The sequence below is a fragment of the Micromesistius poutassou genome, assembly GCF_964030765.1.
Source record: "Micromesistius poutassou genome assembly, chromosome: 7".
In the NCBI taxonomy this organism is placed as follows: Eukaryota; Metazoa; Chordata; class Actinopteri; order Gadiformes; family Gadidae; genus Micromesistius; species Micromesistius poutassou.
Genome location: NC_140277.1, coordinates 11,665,375 through 11,684,656, shown reverse-complemented (window position 1 = coordinate 11,684,656; position 19,282 = coordinate 11,665,375). Strand labels below are relative to the sequence as shown.

At 41.8% G+C, this 19,282-nt stretch overlaps 1 protein-coding gene across 1 annotated transcript in view; it reads right to left on the bottom strand.

Moving 5' to 3' along the window:
* Positions 1–19,282, bottom strand: part of stk32c (serine/threonine kinase 32C) — a gene marked incomplete at its 5' end in the record, with an annotated part of 61,662 nt that overhangs the window by 32,500 nt on the left and 9,880 nt on the right. Inside the window, one exon of the mRNA XM_084470631.1 lies at positions 10,169–10,224. Coding sequence (XP_084326757.1) covers positions 10,169–10,224 — 56 coding nt within the window. The remainder of the gene's footprint in view (positions 1–10,168; positions 10,225–19,282) is intronic.

The following is a 19,282-nucleotide window of genomic DNA, read 5'->3' as shown; positions in this document are numbered from 1 at the left end:
ATGCAGCCTAATGAGAGAGAGAGTGTGAGTGAGTGAGTGAGTGAGTTAGAGAGAGAGAGAGAGAGAGAGAGCACTGTGCTCAAGGATTATGAGGAATAATTACATGAAGTGTAATAATAGTGAAATATGAAATGCTGGTGAATAATGATGAGCATAACAATAGCTTTTGTACTTTTGTACTACTGAAGGTAGGCAAGGTTTAAGGAGCAAACAATTATAGCTTTATCTATTCATCCACACTTTTACCATCTACACTATTTATACAAAGAGACTTAAAGTAAAAATGTTGTCATCATTAACATCAAGAATGCCTATATCGCTAGACCCTGAACACATTGTGGGTCAATCCGTGGAAACCTTAACCCTGGGAGCACCCTAACCATACCAACCACACCTACACTGGCCCCATTAAGGATTCAAATCAAATATTAATTCAGCTCCCTTGGAGTTTAAATTGGAAAAAAGAATGAGGAATGAAATCCTCCTGATCCCGTGTGACCCCTCTGCCGGTGTGACCCGTCCCGCTCTGACCCTGGTTTATTCCTCCCTGGTGGACGCGCGGCCCAGCTGCCTCCCGCCACCGAGACTCTGAAGGTGACCGCAAGCCAACGCCAAGGGCAGCGCCGCTGTCGGCGGGCAAAGGACACCGTCATCCATCTCCTGATTTGTTATCTTATTTGAAGGCGGCAATGCTAGTCCTGTCTTCCAAGTTTGATGATAAAATAAATGCCAAGTAACATCCTATGCAGACATGCAAGTTTACAGACAGCCAGAGAAATTACAGTACAATTGTCTCCTTTTTTACCTTTAAAAGTCAATGGTATAAAACAGGAGGAAAGTAATGAATTTCTTCCCGGTGCAGTGGCGGTCTGAGCTGACCCCGTGGGTGATGCATCTTTCAGCAGTTTAATTGAGCACGGGGGATTCCGTCAATTTTATTCAAATTGAATCCGAATAACCTGCCACTGTGGAAATCATTTCTCGGCTATGAATGGAGAGTTCAAAGATAAGACCTTTTATTAAAGGTTTTTATTTGTTATTTATAATTTATTTAGCCTTGTCTCCCTTGCTATGAGAGAGGAAATGAGGGACGGGAAACACGACTGGGGAGGTCATCTGGCAAGGAAATGAAGCTATACAAATATAAACATCTGACAACCTCACATGACATTTATATTTGAAATTATATTATATTCCATTACATTATGAACCCGAAATCCGATTTCAATGTTTCGGAATTTTTTGTTTCATGATGCTTTTTAATAAACATAAATTCAACACTCATAAATTATTTACATTAAGTTCATGTACGAGGGGATTCCGTGGGTAGTAAACATCATCTTCCTCTCACACACACACACACACACACACACACACACACACACACACTCTCTCTCTCACACAGGCTCTCTCTCCCTCTCCTTTGCAATCTCTCCGTCTCTCTCCCTTACACATACGTATGCCGTTTAAGGTTAGTTAACACCACTGCCCCCCCCCCCCCCCCCCCCCGCCTCCCCCCAGAACCCAGAACAAAATCCAAACGGTCGTCATGGGGATCGTATTTAAAATCTCTGCCCATCCACCCGTAATATTCTCTAACTCCCACCCACAGTCTCGTCCTTGTACTTGGATCCGGTATTTGATTGAATGACGCCATACTACACCATATAACCTCTGTGCTCAGAATCCCGGTCAGAGGGCTTTTCAACTGTTCATGTCATGATATCGTGCAGCATCAAAAGGCTTTCATGTTGCTCAAGCCTCCCTGTGATCACTGCTATGTTAATAAGGCTCTGCTGCTGGTTCCCCTGTTCCCGATGCCCATCCAGTGTGGGTTTTCTCTTCTCCTCCTCATCTACTCCTGCCAAGCCGCTCTGCTATAGTTAGCGGCCCTATCAATTGTTGTCACCAGGCCTGCTTCTGCTGCTACTGGGACTACCACAGAGCAGGAGATGGGAGCTTAAAAAAGGACCATGGATGTTAAATTTAGTGGACTTAGTCAGGACACTGCAAGATGAGTGTGTATGTGCGTGTGTGTGTGTGTGTGTGTGTGTGTGTGTGTGTGTGTGTGTGTGTGTGTTTTCTAGGTCAGGTAAAAGCCAAGTGGATCAGAAGAAGCCTCTGGCTCAGACACATGGACAGACAAGATATAGGACCACAGCCTGAGGGAAAGAGTGAGAGGGCAAGAGGGGGACTCTCTTGTAACATTATGCATTTTGACTGCACCAAAATGGAAATATAAACACTGACATCCATAACATTTTGGAATTCAACTTGCATGTGTGGGTGTGTTTGTGTGAGAGAGCAAGCGTGGTAGTGTAACATGGTTGGCCAGTGATTGAAATGGAGTGCAAGTGAAAAACTCCCTGCATATCTGAACACACACACACTCCACGACTTCAGCTACACTGGTTGCCACTAACTGGTGAGGGGAGGGTGTGTTGAAAAAAAGGGAGAGCGAGGCGAACGAGGCAAACACACTTTTCAGGCTTGAATGAACATGTCATCGGCGGAGAGCAGGAGTCATTTGCTCTCTTTATTTGGTTCGTTCCTCTGGATGTCTTGCGCTTGGGCCAGCTTCTGCTGCCGTCGGGGTGGCGGAAAAACGGTAGTTTACAAGCGGCTGGGAGCCACCTCTTGTGCCAGCTCCGTGACACGGATGGGGAGGCAGCGGTTCTGTGCAGTGCATCATAAAAAAAGGTGGTGCTGAAAAAGGAGCAGGGTGGTGCAGCTCCACTTTGACATTATCTGGGGAGAACCCAGATTGTTTTGATGTCATCTAGTGGTGTTAGGCCTGCAAATGATGTGGTTACTTATATGCTATTTAGGGAGACTATCTGCCCTTTATCGTGGAAATTCCAATAGAACTCCTCTGGATATTATTGGCCAACCAATATAAGTCTACTAAAAAAAAAAATCTCAAATTAAACTATCTTTATTCAAACTCAAAACCACTCTTTGGTTTGAATAGACCATCCACAAGCAAGGCTGTCTTCAGGATTAATAATGGATACGATAATATTTCAGCAAATCGTTTTTTGTTGTGTTGCACTTCAAAACAGATGGCAGAACGTGCTTCACATGACAAAATGATCAACTAGACAAGAGCTGTGACTGAGGGTAATAATAACAACTGAACAGGAGCTAAACAAGTGACACAAAGGAAAAGCATAGCAGCTCTATCCTTCTGATACTTGTCCCTCTAGCCAACAGCCGTCCAAACGACATGGGAAGAAACCCCCTCTTATGTCCTTAAGTACCGTTAGATTGTAATGCTAATATTAATGGTGTGACGGGTATTCAGCTATTAAACCCAAAGTGACATGAACGCTTTTTATAATTCCCTCCTGATAAGGATAGCTCAAATCTGTTTAATTTAAACTATCCTTACAACGCAATAAAAAAAATCCTGGGGGTTTTGGTCTTTGAAGTGCTAGCGTTGTGGCAGCGTTGATCCGCCCATGGGCTCCACAGATACGAGACTTGAATTGAGACTTGGGTTATGACTTGGGTTATGACTTGAGTTATGACTTGGATTATGACTAGGGTTATGACTTGGATTATGACTAGGGTTATGACTTGGGTTATGACTTGGATTATGACTTGAGTTATGACTTGGGTTATGACTTGGATTATGACTTGAGTTATGACTTGGGTTATGACTTGGGTTATGACTTGGGTTATGACTTGGGTTACGATTTGGGTTACGACTTGGGTTATGACTTGGGTTATGACTTGGGTTATGACTTGGGTTATGACTTGGGTTACGATTTGGGTTACGACTTGGGTTATGACTTGGGTTATGACTAGGGTTATGACTTGGGTGATGACGCTTGCTTGAACTCTTCACATCAGCAGGCGCCTGGTATCATTCCAGGCCTATCGCTATGCCCAATCAAACAGAAAAGGCATGCGAATCCTTGGAGAAAATCAGCTCCTTTACGCTGCATTTGATTCATTCTCCACAGAGCTCTGCCTGGCAGAGACAGTTTTTTTTGCACGTGAATAGATTACATTATAGTTTTAACATGGTTTGATAAGCAAAGTTATTGCTGGGAACAGTTTTACTGTCCTACAACCTGGTATTATAGGCCCTGAGCATAGAGCTTGGACATAGTCAATATTCACCACTTGCTTGGCTTATTACAATCTTGCCATCTCTCAAATAAATGGCTTTATAGAACATCTACCTGTTACCTGGTGTCAGAGGAGCACAGTTAAGACATATTGGTGGCGTGTGGCAGGGTCGTCTGCCGAACTCATTATCATTTTCACTTCTAAAATGTCCCCTCTGCCGCCAGGCTCATGATGAAATAGTTGGTGCTTTTCAGGCAACAATAATGTCAGCCGCTTAAGTCCCTAAGATCGTCTTACAACATAAAGCGGAGGCAAACGCTTTAACACTAGTCCACTTAGTATATACTGTATGACATTAACCCCATGTCAATAATGTGATGAATTCAGAAGTAAAATATATACCTTATCTATGCTGTTCTCTGTATCCATCTTAATACTATGTATGAATCTGTGTGTGTATCACTCTGCATCTATCTCTGTACAAGTATATATATTACATATGCATCTATGTATGTATCTTTCTCTCTATAAATAAATCAATATGTGTCTATGAATCAATCTCTGTGTACACCTATGCATTTCTGAAAAGGCAGGGTGCAATACTCCACCACTCTTTGTCACTTGTGACAAAAAATACCCCACATACCAAGCTCGCAATGGCTCAAAATAAACCAGAGATTATACAAGAAACGGCCCCTTTTCTAGATGATCAATTGTTCATCTAGAATCTATTCTCCAATGCAGCCTGGGGATTTGGTAAATGGCTCACCGAGGCTTGCGTATCTGGAAGACTATATAAAGATTACTATGATCTTTAAATGCCATTGAAATAGGTTGTGATGCATCTAAACCTGCTCTGAGGCAGTGGTCACTATCTCACCGAACACCATTTAGACACATTGAGGCCAACCCTGTACACACAACAAGTGATGATAACGTCAGTCTGTCCGTCCATCCATTAATCTTTCCATCCTTCTAACCATCCACCTTTCCATTCATCCATCCATCGCCATAAAGGAACTGTCGCTGTGTCTTCCACAGGCTTGACGAGTGTCACTGGCTTACGATAGTGGTGGGAATCTGCCAGGCTCACATACACACACACACACACACACACACACACACACACACACAGAGAAAGGCGGAGGTGGCAGAGAGAGACAGCCAGAGGAGATGGGTGAACTTTAACATGAGACCGATTGGCAGTTAGATAACCATCCACAGACAAATTGTGGAAAGTGAGGGAGAGAGCGAGAGAGAGAGAGAGAGAGAGAGAGAGAGAGAAACAGGGAGCAGTTCATTATCTCTCGGACCAACCATCTTAAACTTTAAATTGTCCCAATCCATGGTACATTGCCTGCAAAACCGCAAAAGCATTACAAGGGGTGGCCATTCTAAGCATATCACCCACAGCAATAAAAGAAAGCTGTGACAAACAACCACTAAGAAAGGATGGAAAGGTAGAGAGATAGACAAAGAAACAGAGACCAAGAGACGGAGAGCGTGAAAGAGAGAGTAGTAGTAGAAGTAGTAGTAGTCAGGGCAAGATGATACAAAATATTGCAAAGAGGAGAAAAAGAAGAACAGCAAGACATAGAGGGAAAAACAGGCAACAGTTCCTCAAATGCATCGTTAGCACCAATGAGTATTTTGTGCTTCCCACCACCAGCACCAGACCCCTGCCAAGACATGCACTCTCATTGTCATCTCCAGCCTGCCACTGTGACCGTGTGTCGGGAGAGAGGCGGTCCTCACACCCCTCCTTCATGTTCACTTCCACAAATGCACATTCTCAGACCATTTTGTCTGTGTGTGCCAACAGAATATGAAGTACATCCACACAGCAGGGGAGGGGAGGGGGGTTCTCTTTCTCTCTCTCTCTCACACTCACTCTCTCTCCCGCTTGCTCATCTTTCTTACTCGCCGTTTCTCTGTCTCCACGTTTGGTGTCTCTCTCATATGCTTCTAACATACAACTACTGCCACTCAGGCAGATAAACACATGCCGCCACGCGCAATACATGCACACAATAACACCCAAACACACACACATCCCCCAACACGGCTGGGGGATGCAGTCAACAGATTACATGCAGATGACTGTTTAGTATTCAGGAGCTGTGGCAACGCAGCGAGGCAACCCAGGGTTTTTGAGAATAAGAGATGACCTCTGTGTTTGTGGAGGACCGACTCCATGCTGGACTCCTATGGCACGTCTGCATGTGGAGAGATGACTACAAAGGTTGCACTGTGTTTATACACTCACTGCTATCTGCTATTACCCGCCGACTGCAGCTAATCTCTCCCCTGGACATTTGTTTTGAATTATTCAACATATTGTTTATGTATTAAACAACTTGCATGTATTAATATCTTCACACCAGGGTCAAGTCGGTTTCTGCTTTCCTGTGCAGCTTTGGTATGGAATCACGATAGGGTCAAAAGTATTGTAGCTGTGGAACACCATATGGGAATGAGTGAAATCATTTTGTGTGAATACATTCAAATGTGTGAATTTGTCAAATAAATTTGAACAAATAGACTTAATTTGCAGTTACACTCCAATGGTTTGCACCTACAAAAAAAGGTTTTCAGTTACACAACAGGTTTCCAGTTACACATCAAAAGGTTTTCAGCTACACATCTTACTGTTTGTGTTTAAATACAATTCTCACAGAACTCAATTGTACGTGTGAATCCCAAGTTTACAGCAATAAATCAAATCTATGAGTATAAACCAAACCTACGGGTACAAAACCTCTGTCCCACATTTGGCACTTTGCAACGAGTCAAATCTATGGGTACAAAACGTTTGTTCAACATTTAAACCTTCCGCCTGAATAGCCAATGGGAATGCTCAGATTAACATTTAATTTGACTAGCCGATTAGGCAGATCATTTCCGCATCCAATCACAGAGCTAGTGGGGCGAAGCCTTTTTATCTTGCATTCTGATCGCCTGGGGCCCGGACACTCAAATATGATCATTCATGAATAAAATCAGATGAACTCCTGATAAATAGACTAATTTTAACTGTAATATCTCTGGATAACCAAACATTGATATATGGGTCTATAGGAGGTTGAACATAGAGTTCAGTTTCTGAATGTAACATTCTTTTCACTAATCATGTGAATATAGTTTAGCTCACTACTAACTGAACATTCTTCCCCCTGATGGTCACAAGAACGAGCTAGATTGGTGATGTCAGTGTTATGTTGCCAAACAATGAACGTGACATTGAAATATTACAGTTAGTTGTTTAGTTTATGTTTTGCAGAGATTAGCAATAATAGCCAACCTGATTCCCCCCGGCCACGTTAGCCAGAAATACAAGTTGGTAATAGTATTACTATACTATCTAAATATATTATTTCACTAAATGAAGGCTGCTTTTTAAAGCATTGTTATTTATTCCTGTTCTTTTTTTTTAGTAAAATTAGATAATAAAAGAACATTAATTGGAATTCATTCTCTGTAGATTTATTGATGCCTTTTCGTCATTTATCAGAGGCTTTGTTCATGTAACCTGAGCCAGGCCATACAACAATGATAGCAATAATATCCCATCCATACAGGGTTAGTAGTATACAGCATTTAAAAAAATCATATAATAAACTATATATATATATATATATATATATGATAAAAATATATATATAATTATATATGAAAATAAATCGGTACTCAGTATCGGCCGATACTCAAATCAGGTATCGGAATCGGGAAGGAATTTTTTTTTATTGAAACATCTCTACCCCGCTGGCTCCGTGAGAGGATGGTGAACTGCCTTATTGGAGCTTCTTCATGGACAATTGTGGGACAAAGGTTTTGTATCCGCCAATTGGTTTGAACCCGTAGGTCATTATCCGAAAAATAAGCCCAGACAGGGCGAACCGGACACCGACGCGAAGCGGAGGTGTCTTGCTTCGCCCTGAAGGGACTTATTTTCGATAATGACCGGCGACGTTCTATACATTATCCCGCTTATTACACGGCTACTTGCCAAAACTAAAAAATAACTTCACACGGTGTGTCTGTTTACAATTTATTTGTGTCCAGCATTCGCAGTGTTGATCAGCAGAGAAATAGTTTGCCAAAGATGCTGACGTCGCTTAGCAACCGTATACGCTGGGTTTGGTAAGTTACCAGACTACTTGCGGAGTGATACGAAAGACGTGAATCAGAGGCAAAAAATACACTTACCTTGACAACGGTCATTATATGCTTAGCAACGGTCAATTAAGTCAGGCGAGCATTCCACAGCATTAAGAAGAACCGTGTAATAATTATGTTTAATTGTAAACAGACACACCGTGTGAAGTTATTTTTTAGTTTTGGCGAGTAGCCGTGTAATAAGCGGGATAATGTATAGAACGTCGCCGGTCATTATTGAAAATAAGCCCCTTCAGTGCGAAGCAAGACACCTCCACTCTGCGTCGGTGTCCTGTTCACCCTTATTTTCCCGATAATGACCAGCGTTTTATACATTATCCCTTACTTAACTGCAAGTTAACTCAATTTGTTCAAATTTATTTTACATAATCACACATTTGAATGTATTCACACAAAATGTTTTCACACATTCACATATGGTGTTACACAGCTACAATTCCTTTGACCCTAATTTGATTCCATATTTTGGTATCATCCATTGACAACACAGCATAAGCATAAATCTGTGTGTGTGTGTGTGTGTGTGTGTGTGTGTGTGTGTGTGTGTGTGTGTGTGTGTGTGTGTGTGTGTGTGTGTGTGTGTGTGTGTGCGTGTTTGATGCAAGTTGCATATCTGTTCGGTTAGGTCCCTCCCTGCATGCCCATGCATCATGCATCTATACTTGACAACAACTTGGAAATGTACTCAATAAAATGTTTGCTATTCCTCAGTAAAATACATTCATTCGATTTGAGTCTGTCCTTTTTTTCCTTGATGTTAACTGATTTTGACAACATAGGGAGTTCTTGGTGAAACAAAGGCACAGTTCTTTAGCTCCAAAATGGGCTAGGGAGTCTGAGCCACTGAATATAGCCTTGCTCCCTGTTGATGAAGCTACCGCGCAGTGGGTAAGCTACTAGCGTACAGCAGCCTACCTTTAGCATCATCAAGCGTGTGACAGCCGCCTTGGGGGAAATGCAGAAATGCAATCATTTGCATATTCAAATGAAAATCGCAGTGACTGGGGAGGGATTGCTGTATGAAAGAGGCAAGTGTTTTGTATGAGATTGTAGCAAAGTGAAAGAAAATTGGCTTACAAGCATAACTGTAATGAATTAATATCAGAGATGATGCTTGAGAGTTTAACTGCCGCAAGTTTGGGAGCCTAGCTTACAGCGATTGAGCGTGCACTGTACGTACATGCACACGCACACACCAACACACATGCAAGCTTGCCTGCACAGCACACAAGCACTTCAAATTAATTGAAAATAGCTATCCAAAAGGTCAATTATCAAATCTCATCTACACCAAGTAATTAAATAAATAATAGTAGTCTGAAATGATTATAATGGCCCTTGAAACACGACTAATTTGCTTTAACAATTTGCTTTATGATAAATTATTATCATCAGCCACCCCTTACAAACACACACACACACACACACACACACACATACACACGCACACACATACAGGAATATACAGAACCACACACTGATATTTTAAGACACTGCTCACAGTGACGCGCAGAGGCCCATTGCTACTCTGTAATCAAAACGGGGTAAGAAGAAGCCGCCATTCCCTCCTGAGATGGGCAGAGATGCTGCAAAGAAGCAAAGGCACCGCCATAGCCCCCTCCATTATTAGAGAAAGAGTTGTTGCTCTTCTTTAAATAAGCAGCATTTAACATCATTAAGTGAGAGGTTGGTGGGGGTGATTAAGTCGAGTGCATCCATCTCCCAGTGTGAGATGGGAGCCGAGTGGTAATTACTGGCGGCCCAGTTTACCCACTCCTGCACTGTGTCTTGACGGAGCCCAGGCACTGTCTCTATGCAGATAATTGCAGTGAGAGAGCCATCAAAAGGTCCAGAGAAATTACAGAAAGTCAGAAGCACACAAACACAAAGAGAAAGGAAGATTCTTCGACATTACCTTGCCAAAACTCCCCTTCCCGATGGCTCGCAATATCTGGAAGTGGTCAAAGGTTACTGCAAAGGGGGGAGAAGAAGGGAAGAGGGAGAGAAAGAGAATCCTGTGTTATTAAGAGATGACAGTTTATTTTTTTGGCAGTACAATAGCAGCCCTCTGGAGATTAGGATGGGTTGTGGAAATGCAAAGGAGTCAGAATATCCCCAGTTGAATCATTTTTGCTTTACTGACACAGATTAAGTGAATGGCAAATATTGAGGACCTGTAACTCTTGGGAAGTAGTCTGTAACATTCAAATAAACTAAATAAACTCAAATAAAGACGAATTGAAGAAAATAAAAGTCGTCATCAATCTTTATTTCAACCATCTGAAGTGGGTAATAAAAGACAAGAACCCAAAAGTAAATCAAATATGTGAAAGCAGCTGGATTGGGGTGGAGATATATCACTGAATGTTCAATGTGCTGAAACACACAGATGGTAACACGTTGATCAAAGATTTACTTAAATGCTTAGCATTTGAGATAATGGGAAATACTTGAATGATCATTTATTTGTATCCTTTAATTTGCTTTCCTCGATTATTACTCCAGTCAAGCTTGGTTGGTGAAAGTAACTTGTCATGTGGATATGTTTTTTTCTTTTTCATGGATGCACAAGAAGGCTTTTATGCTGTTGCTGCTGCTATGGGTTATCTTCTCGTAAGAAAGGAAGCTAATGCAAGAGGAACCAACATAATGCCATCTGCTCAGGCAGAATCAATGTGTTTCCCCATCAATAAGAGTACTTTAAGTTGTACACTGGTTTGTAGCAAGATTGATATAAGGCTATATTTTTAGCTTGAACAAATATATAAAAATGAAAAGTTTTGAATAAAAAAAAGGACTTTGAGGTACATGTTTTGCATCAGTACCTTTATGTAGAGTTTCTCATAAATGGATTCTGGCTCCGGCCTTGACGGAATTGGATTCTTGGCTCGGCTCAAAGAGCATTTGGTATTTTAATGAAATTAACTGATGTCAGGTTTATCCCACAAATACCAGGAGTATCAGAGCATGGTGTGCAGTGCACATCTGCAGAAACACGATTAGATTTGGTTTTCTTCAAGTTCAGGTTACTTTATTTGTACCCGTATTTTGCAATTAAAAATATTCACAGTTCTGCTTAAAGTCTTGCTTTTTCCTCCCCACGGGTAATGTTCAAGTTTTAAGTAATTTTCACTCGCAATTCCTTCATAATGGCTCATAACATATCATAATTTCATTGCGTAAGTCAGCTATAGGTTTGTATATTGGCATGCTGCCTTCAGAAGGTTTGCATTACGCAGAAGAGCTAATCTGTTGTTGTTGTTGTTGTTGTTGTTGTTGTGTCCTGGATAAGAAAATAAATCCCCAGCTTGTCGAAGGAATCCAGTGCCAGTCCGTCTTAAACCTCATATGGAGGAATTATTTTTGACATTGCACAAATGTCACTGTGCCGTCTCTGGATATCAAGAGTGGGCAGAGGAAGGCCATGGGCTACTAATAACTGACCTTCTGTGCAAAGGTCTGTGCGCAAAGTCAGTGTGAGTGTGTGTGTGTGTGTGTGTGTGTGTGTGTGCGTGCGTGCCTGCGTGTGTGTGTTGCCCCACAGGCGGATGTGAACACAGTAGGACTGCACTGCTGACTCACAGCGTCTCCTCTAAAAGCTCACATCACAGACCGTCGGCAGCAACGGGGGAGACAAGGGGGAGCGAGATCAAGGGAGTGCATAAGTACGGGCCAGGGCCCTGCCTGAGTCCCCCATCGGGGGCCACAGCCAGGGTGCAAGGCCCCCGAAAATGAACTCCATGTCATCGACCACCTGCTGGAGCCTGCAGGGTCAATGCAACGCGGGGAGGAGAGCCCTAGTTTCGAAGTGTTCCAAGCCTTCCTCTGGGTCTTGGTGAGCTAGCTCTACTAGTTCTGTCTGGAAGAGTCGGCTGATCTTGCACAAATTGTCTCTGCTCAGTGATCTTTGTGAGAGGCTAAATCCACTCTACCTACCAACCAACCTAGGGCCCAACGTTTGCCTGCAAACTTTGGATGCCATACAAGGCATGGGTTACGTTCCTCCTATCTCCCTCCAGCCAGGGGCTTATGGTCTCAAATCAAAGACTGTAACAGAAAAGCAGGATGTGGAAAAAAGTGTGGATGACCGCATCATTTCACATGTCTGTCACATTAGTATGCATTCTAGACGGGTAGATAAAGGGTAGATAATGCCTCCCCATACAATTAAAGGTCAATCAATGAGGCTTTGACTTGTTCCAGTTTCTAGTCGTTTTTTCTGGTACTTCCTTGACAGTTCTCTGCCATGCCGGGCGAATGCACTTTAATAGATCGGGCCGAGCCCTGCACCCGTTGGAAACAAGCACTTGTCGATTTGCGTCAGATGTGCACTACACAGTTGCTCATTAGGGCAATGGTGAGCGATGACTCATCCTGACCGTGTGTCTTTCATCGCTCCGCTACAGACGGCTGCTTCACTGCTGCCGTACAACCATTTACAACAGAGCCAGACATGTCTTTTTTTTTGTGACTTTTTTTTTTTGTGACTATTGTGAATGCACACCTGTGTGCATCACAGAGCAAAAGCTGATAAATAAGCCGATAAATAGATAAGATAAATGGTATAACAATATAACATAACAACAAATCGCATGCCACATTTTTTCCCCACTAATGAAAGTGCAAATACAGATTTCTGTCTGCAATTTGTAGCCATTACACATCTGGGGTTCATAATACTGTAACTTTTGTACTACACAATCAAATATGTATGTACTGGGATGGGAATTGGCTCAATATTATCGTCTACACATGCAAAAACATTAACCTGAGAATAATCATATAAATAAGTTAGAGCTAATAATAACTTAGAGCTTCAATCAAATTGAGAAAAATAAACAAAAATGTGTAAGAGTCCAGTCCTGTTGGCTGCAACAAGGTAATCCACCAAAATGTTAAATTACTTTGGGAATATTGGCACTTTTGTTGAGAAAAAGGAGTTGGTCAACATGCTACATACTATCAGAGTAAACTAAATATATATATATATATATATATATATTTTTTTTTTTTTTTTTTTTTTTTTAATATTGCAATACTTTGCGCTACTCTATGTATAATTGTGTGCGCAAAATATAGAGATAATGAACAGAATAGATTTTTTCCCCCACAACTATACGCTAATTGCTAATTTCTTGTTGTGTTAAAAGGTTAAATCGATCATGCTTTGGTGCCTAACACGAACACTACATCATTTTGTGTAATTTATCCCTGTCTGAGCAGGAAGGAAAAGGAAAAGGAAACACTGGATCTGGTTTTGTTTGGTACAAACAGGTCAAATTAGATCTCAGTCTTATTATTGATTTACCCCGTCCACCGAGAGGTTTCTTTGAAATATGATTCACCGGAAAAGAGAGACTTGACACAAAAAAACAAAGGGCCCGTTTCATGTACGCCGGGTGTGAGTGGTGGTGGTACTGCGAGGTGGGAATCAACCTTGTTTCATGTTGCTGGAACTACTACTGCAGAGACGTCACTCTTCTTCAACCCGTCCATCCAACCTTCAAAAGGCTCTCCATGCTAAGGTCTGCAGCTAGCCAACATGTCTGGCCCCCCCCCCCTGTGCAACGTGCCATGGGGCGTAAATGTTGGTAGACCACAACACACCCACAAAGAGGTCCGTGTCTGGCATCGGCAGCAACACTCACAGTCCGAGGAGAACGGACTGTTCAATCCATCTGTGAATTGTTTCTTTGGAATTTCAGTGACAAATCTTTTGCTGGCACATTTGCAGGTGATTCATATGTAGATAATATTTATTACCATCTGACAAAGGAAGTCTCTCAGTACATCCAGAGTACGGATTTACTTAACCAAAGGAAAGGGAAAAAACTATTTATTTTTATACTTCACTATAACATCCTATACTTAAATTTTTGTACTATATAACTAGATGAAGCCAGCCTAAAATCAATATATATTTTTTTTAATTTTTTTATTTTTTTAACGATCAAAAGCAGCAATGCTTTTCCCCCGCTCCGTATAATTCCGTCTTGAGAATATTAATTTCACCCTTATCTTTAGCTGTGTAGACTTCCAACCCTCTCATTGTTTAAACGTACTTATGGACAATAGTGGAGGTCTACGCCACATATCGTAATGGTTTAATTTCCTGGTCTACAGTCAGAATGTGCTGGCATTATCATTCAACAGCCCAACTAGCAAAAAAGTAGGAGTCCTCTGCGCAGTCTATTTATCTTTTCCAATGACAGATTCTTTGGCCTTCATCTGTTCTTGTGTTATACTTCTTGTTGTTACATTTGGGGGTTACATTTGGTCTGAAAGATGTAACAAAGGATACCCAGGGAGAGGCCAGATGAGAGGACACAGAGTCAATCTGGATGAACCCCAGGTTAAGTGGTATACGTGGCTGCTCTCAGTGAAACCAAAGGAACTGGTCGAGGCAACTGGATTAAGTGAGAAACCAGAAGACGCGTTTGGAAATAAGTGAATTGATGTGAATTAGCTCCTGTACAGTCTCATCTCCGGGTTCTCAGTCGGGTTGAGCTCAACAGCTTTGTCTCCCATATGAAAAAGGAGGAAAGCGAGGAATGCTAAAAGTGCTTTGACAGCAAATGCTGAGGATGAAGGTGCGTGCGAGTGCGAGTTCGGTGACATTCCTCCCAGCTCTCTTGGGGGCTGGAAGCTGCTGACACACTGGGCGGTCGGGTAGCAGCTGACGAGATATCTTGCAAGGGTGTCCCTTTAACGTGTGACTGACTCATGTGGGATGAGCGGATATTGGCATGAGGCCGTGCGTGTGTGCGGATGTGTGTGTGTATGTGCGGATGTGTGTGTGCGTGTGTGCGTGTGCACGGCATAACCCTCTAATTGAGTGCTGTCACAAAGTCCGCGGCTGTAAAGGCACCCCAGTGATGAGGCAGATAGCATCTTAAATCAAAATGGCTCTTTTAATCATTTTGGCTGCTCGTGTCTCGCCATCCCGTCCCGTGATCCCTTCTCACTACATAGCGGCTCGGATCACCGTGACAACCGGCCCAATGATCTTGGAGTGGGTTTCATGGGAGTCAAGCAGAGGTGGACATTCCTTACTGTATAATGGCATGACTGCCATAGTTGTTGCTGCCTCTTCCAAAGTTAATTAGTTGAATCCTCGTGGTTAGGTGAGTGCAACATGGTGGACTCAAAGTGAAATATTATGGGTTGACTTTTCCTTTTTTTTGGTTGACAGTTACCTGGTAGTAGTCTTATTATTAGTAGTAGTAGTAGTAGTAGTAGTAGTAGTAGAGAAAGGTTTCCCTCTTTGTTTGGTTAGAATAAATGACAGGGTTCCAGTTATTTTCAAAGAGAATGGTATAGAGAGAAGTAGCATAATGATAAGGGGGAATTCAAGTGCTTGGCTCATTCAAGAAAGCCATTGTTTCCCCAAAGTTATACATGCTGCATCGCAGGCAGCAGTGTAGTGGGGCAACTGATATAAAAAGGGCAACGGAAATAGACAGAAACGACCTGTCTTTGTCCTGTCCGAAGTTTTTTAAGTTGCAAACTTAAAGGCTTAGACGAGGTGGGTGGGGGAACGAGGAGTGGGAGTGAGTGGCCTTTAGAGTGAGTGGTGGTGATTTAATGAGGTCTCACAGTCCCAGCTCCAGCTAGAGAGTGGAAATACAGCAGGATGTGCCCAACGTCGCACTACAGTATATAAATGAGGTTGTGACATGAAGTGTGAACATCAACGGAAAGGATATTGACGTCATTAATAGAACGTGCTGAGATTCATTCTTCTTAAAAAGGTGTTAAAAACAATCAACTGAATAGGTGAAGTATCTACACATTCAAGTTGTAGAATATTAACAGTACACAATGCACGTCTGGTCTTAGTTTATTTGTATTCCCTTCAACAGAGAAACCTTCCTTAATCCAGAGGGAAATAGAAGAAAGCTTGATAAGGAGGGATCCCTACTTTCACTGTAAGGTGAACAGGTATGGATTATGCATGAACAACCAAGGTTGTTAGATAAAAAAAAACAACAACAAAGGACTGAATATTAAATGATATATATATATAATACAAAGCTACACCCCGGATGGAGTTCAAAGTTGCAAAGAGTGTTATTATTGCGATATAGCAATAATAACTTTACTGTGATAATAGCAATAATGAATGAATGAGCACAACGACATAAAATGGTTAAAGGAAATAAAATACAAATGCTGTTTGAAGATCTGTCATTCAAATGGGTCTGTCACAGAGCAGGAATCGGCAAAGTAGAAAAGCCATGGAGTAATCACAATTTCTGACACCAAACACCAGAGAATGGATTTAGGATAGTCTACGACATGAACCAGGGGCGAGAGACTGTGTGACTTGAAAATATAAAAAAAGTCTAATTTATTCTGTGGCACTAACCATCTTCAGTCATATTTTGACATGAATTATGAATCCTAAAGTGATGTAATTTTAATGAGGCCTTCTTTATTAATCATAATCACAGTGTTCGCTCCCGGCAAAAAGAATAGCGGGAGGGACAGGAATGGTGCGTGTGCGTGTGCGTGCGTGCGTGCGTGTGTGTGCGTGTTTATCAAAAGCATGAATGCTGGAATATGCTCAAGCTCACATATTAGATCCTAAGAGGCCAAGATTCACTGCGTACAAAAGCTTGGTGATGGTGATTGGTATTCTGTGTTGTGGTGTATATATTAGGTTCTCTGATTGCTAATACACTATCCATTACAAATCAGTAATGAAGAGACATGAAAACACTTGCTCTAGGGTTAAATATTATGATGTAGTATGTGATAGTAAAATAACCCATGTTGGCCACTCTTGTAAACAGCTAACATGGATGAACAAGTGAATTAGTCATAGCCTGGTTCTGCTTAGTGGTCACTATAGTACAGTTTTTAGTACAGGAAATAAAGTTTCACTTCTTCATAACCATAATGCATAAAATTAAATATAGGTGTGTTCTGGTGATTTGCAGTAGTACCAGTGGAATCAGTACAAGCAGGGGTAACCAAGAATAGCTAACCATGAGCAGAATAAGCGTGGGGAGAGTATGACATGAGGATTTGTGTCAAACTGTACAGGTGTGTGCTAGGCTAGCCTGACATTGCTCAACCAATTTTCAACTGCTTTTTTGTCTGGAACCTCCATTTCCATGGAGTGCAGGGCAAAAAAAATCTCTGGACGTAATTCGTAGTATTAAACAAATTGACAGTTTGGTCGATACTTTCACGACAGCGGATTCAAGAGACCATTCATCATCCACTGCCACCATCTTGGTTTTTCCCTGAAAAATGCTTACATGCACTCCTCTGTACAGTAATTGAATCAAACCCGCCCCAAAGTATTAAATGGTTGCGGATTGGCCCAACCTGGGCCATATGTCTGCTGGACGGGGCCAGACAATCTAACAGAGGAAACACAAAATAATCTTGAATCTGTGTCGCCTTCCCAGGCTGAAACAGACGAAACTATTCACGTCAGGATATCATGTTCAGCTCTTGCTGTGATTCCACAGGCTACTACACTATGCAGCAATTTGAATCTGCCCACTATCCCGTAGAGGAGGAATGATCCCCTTAGACGATTACACTGTGATTACCGTCCCACCGCTGTCTGGGCTGGGATGCATCGAGCGTGTGTTGGAAAAGCCTCATATAGGATCGAAATAGAAGCCAGAGTGTTATACCCTTAGAGAGGAGCAACTGAATACCTGCGATGTTAGCCGACCCGGAGCCCATTGACTCACACTGAGCCAGTAAATATCACAGAGCTGTGCTGTATTGTGGCTACGCCAGGGTACACTCATAGTCTGTGTAATGGCAGAAACCTTGAGGGACATATATTCACATACAGACAATAATATAAAATGCAGTGAGATGGGTTTATTCAACAATTACTACTCTAAATAGAGCATGACATGAATAAGCTAGTCATCGACCTAAGATAAATGGCTCCCACTGAATAGTTATATGTAAGTAAGGTGAACGATTGAAAACAATAATTGCAGCACTATAAAATTGAAACGCAGTTTAAGACTGTATTAACGGTATAAGCATTTTTTTCCTTCTGCAAAGCCAGTGCTATATTCTTCCGAGCAGACCATAGCAATAATAAATCAAATCTCCCACCTATTGCTCCCTGTACACAACAGCGCACTGGACCCAGATCAAAAAACCTCCTAGCATCGATCCTCTGCTGCTCTCCGTTTGGGAAATATTCCTCTGCATTCATTCCAATCCACTGGCCTCTACTCAGGTGTTGAACCATGGCCCCCTGCCCAAGCAGAGGTTCATATTTCGCAGACAGACAAGCATTTCCAAGCACATCACATTCATCTCAATATGAGGTGCTGGATGCCTTGGTTTACAACAGATTCTAACAGGGCAGCTATAGGGAAACCTTTATCTGATGACGACTCGAGGGCGCCTTGCTCAAAAGGTTTGGTGCAGGACCTAGACTCGATTATCAATGTAGTAGTACGCGTGGCACTGCATATTACGGTGGAACTGAAATATATACATAATAGGGGTGTAACGTGTATTCATACCAAATTTTTTCGGTACGGGTATAACGGTTCGATGCACATTTAATTTCGGTACATACCGAAATGAAAGACTTTTTTATTGATTTTATCACACATTCTGTGACTGTCTTGTCTTGTCCTGATGTTTTGTGTTGAGGACCACAATGGAAATAAGTCCTAGACTTGTTTTTATCCTCAATTGTATTTAACGTCTTTTCATTTGTGTAAAGCATTAGTTTGATACAATTTAATAAATCAAATCCAAAATCAAATAAAAAAATAAAAAAAAATAAAAAAATTGTTTAATAAAAAAACAAACTGCTGTACCGAAAAAACATACCGAACCGTGACTTAAAAACCGAGGTACGTACCGAATCGTGACTTTTGTGTATCGTTACACCCCTAATACATAAACCAAAAAAAAAAAAAAAGAAACACTTTTCTTCACAGCAAGCTGTTTGTCCCATAGGACTACTGAATATTTCATGCTTTTGGGCCTTAATCTTCTTTTAAGGGCTCGGGGAATAGAGGTACTCCTG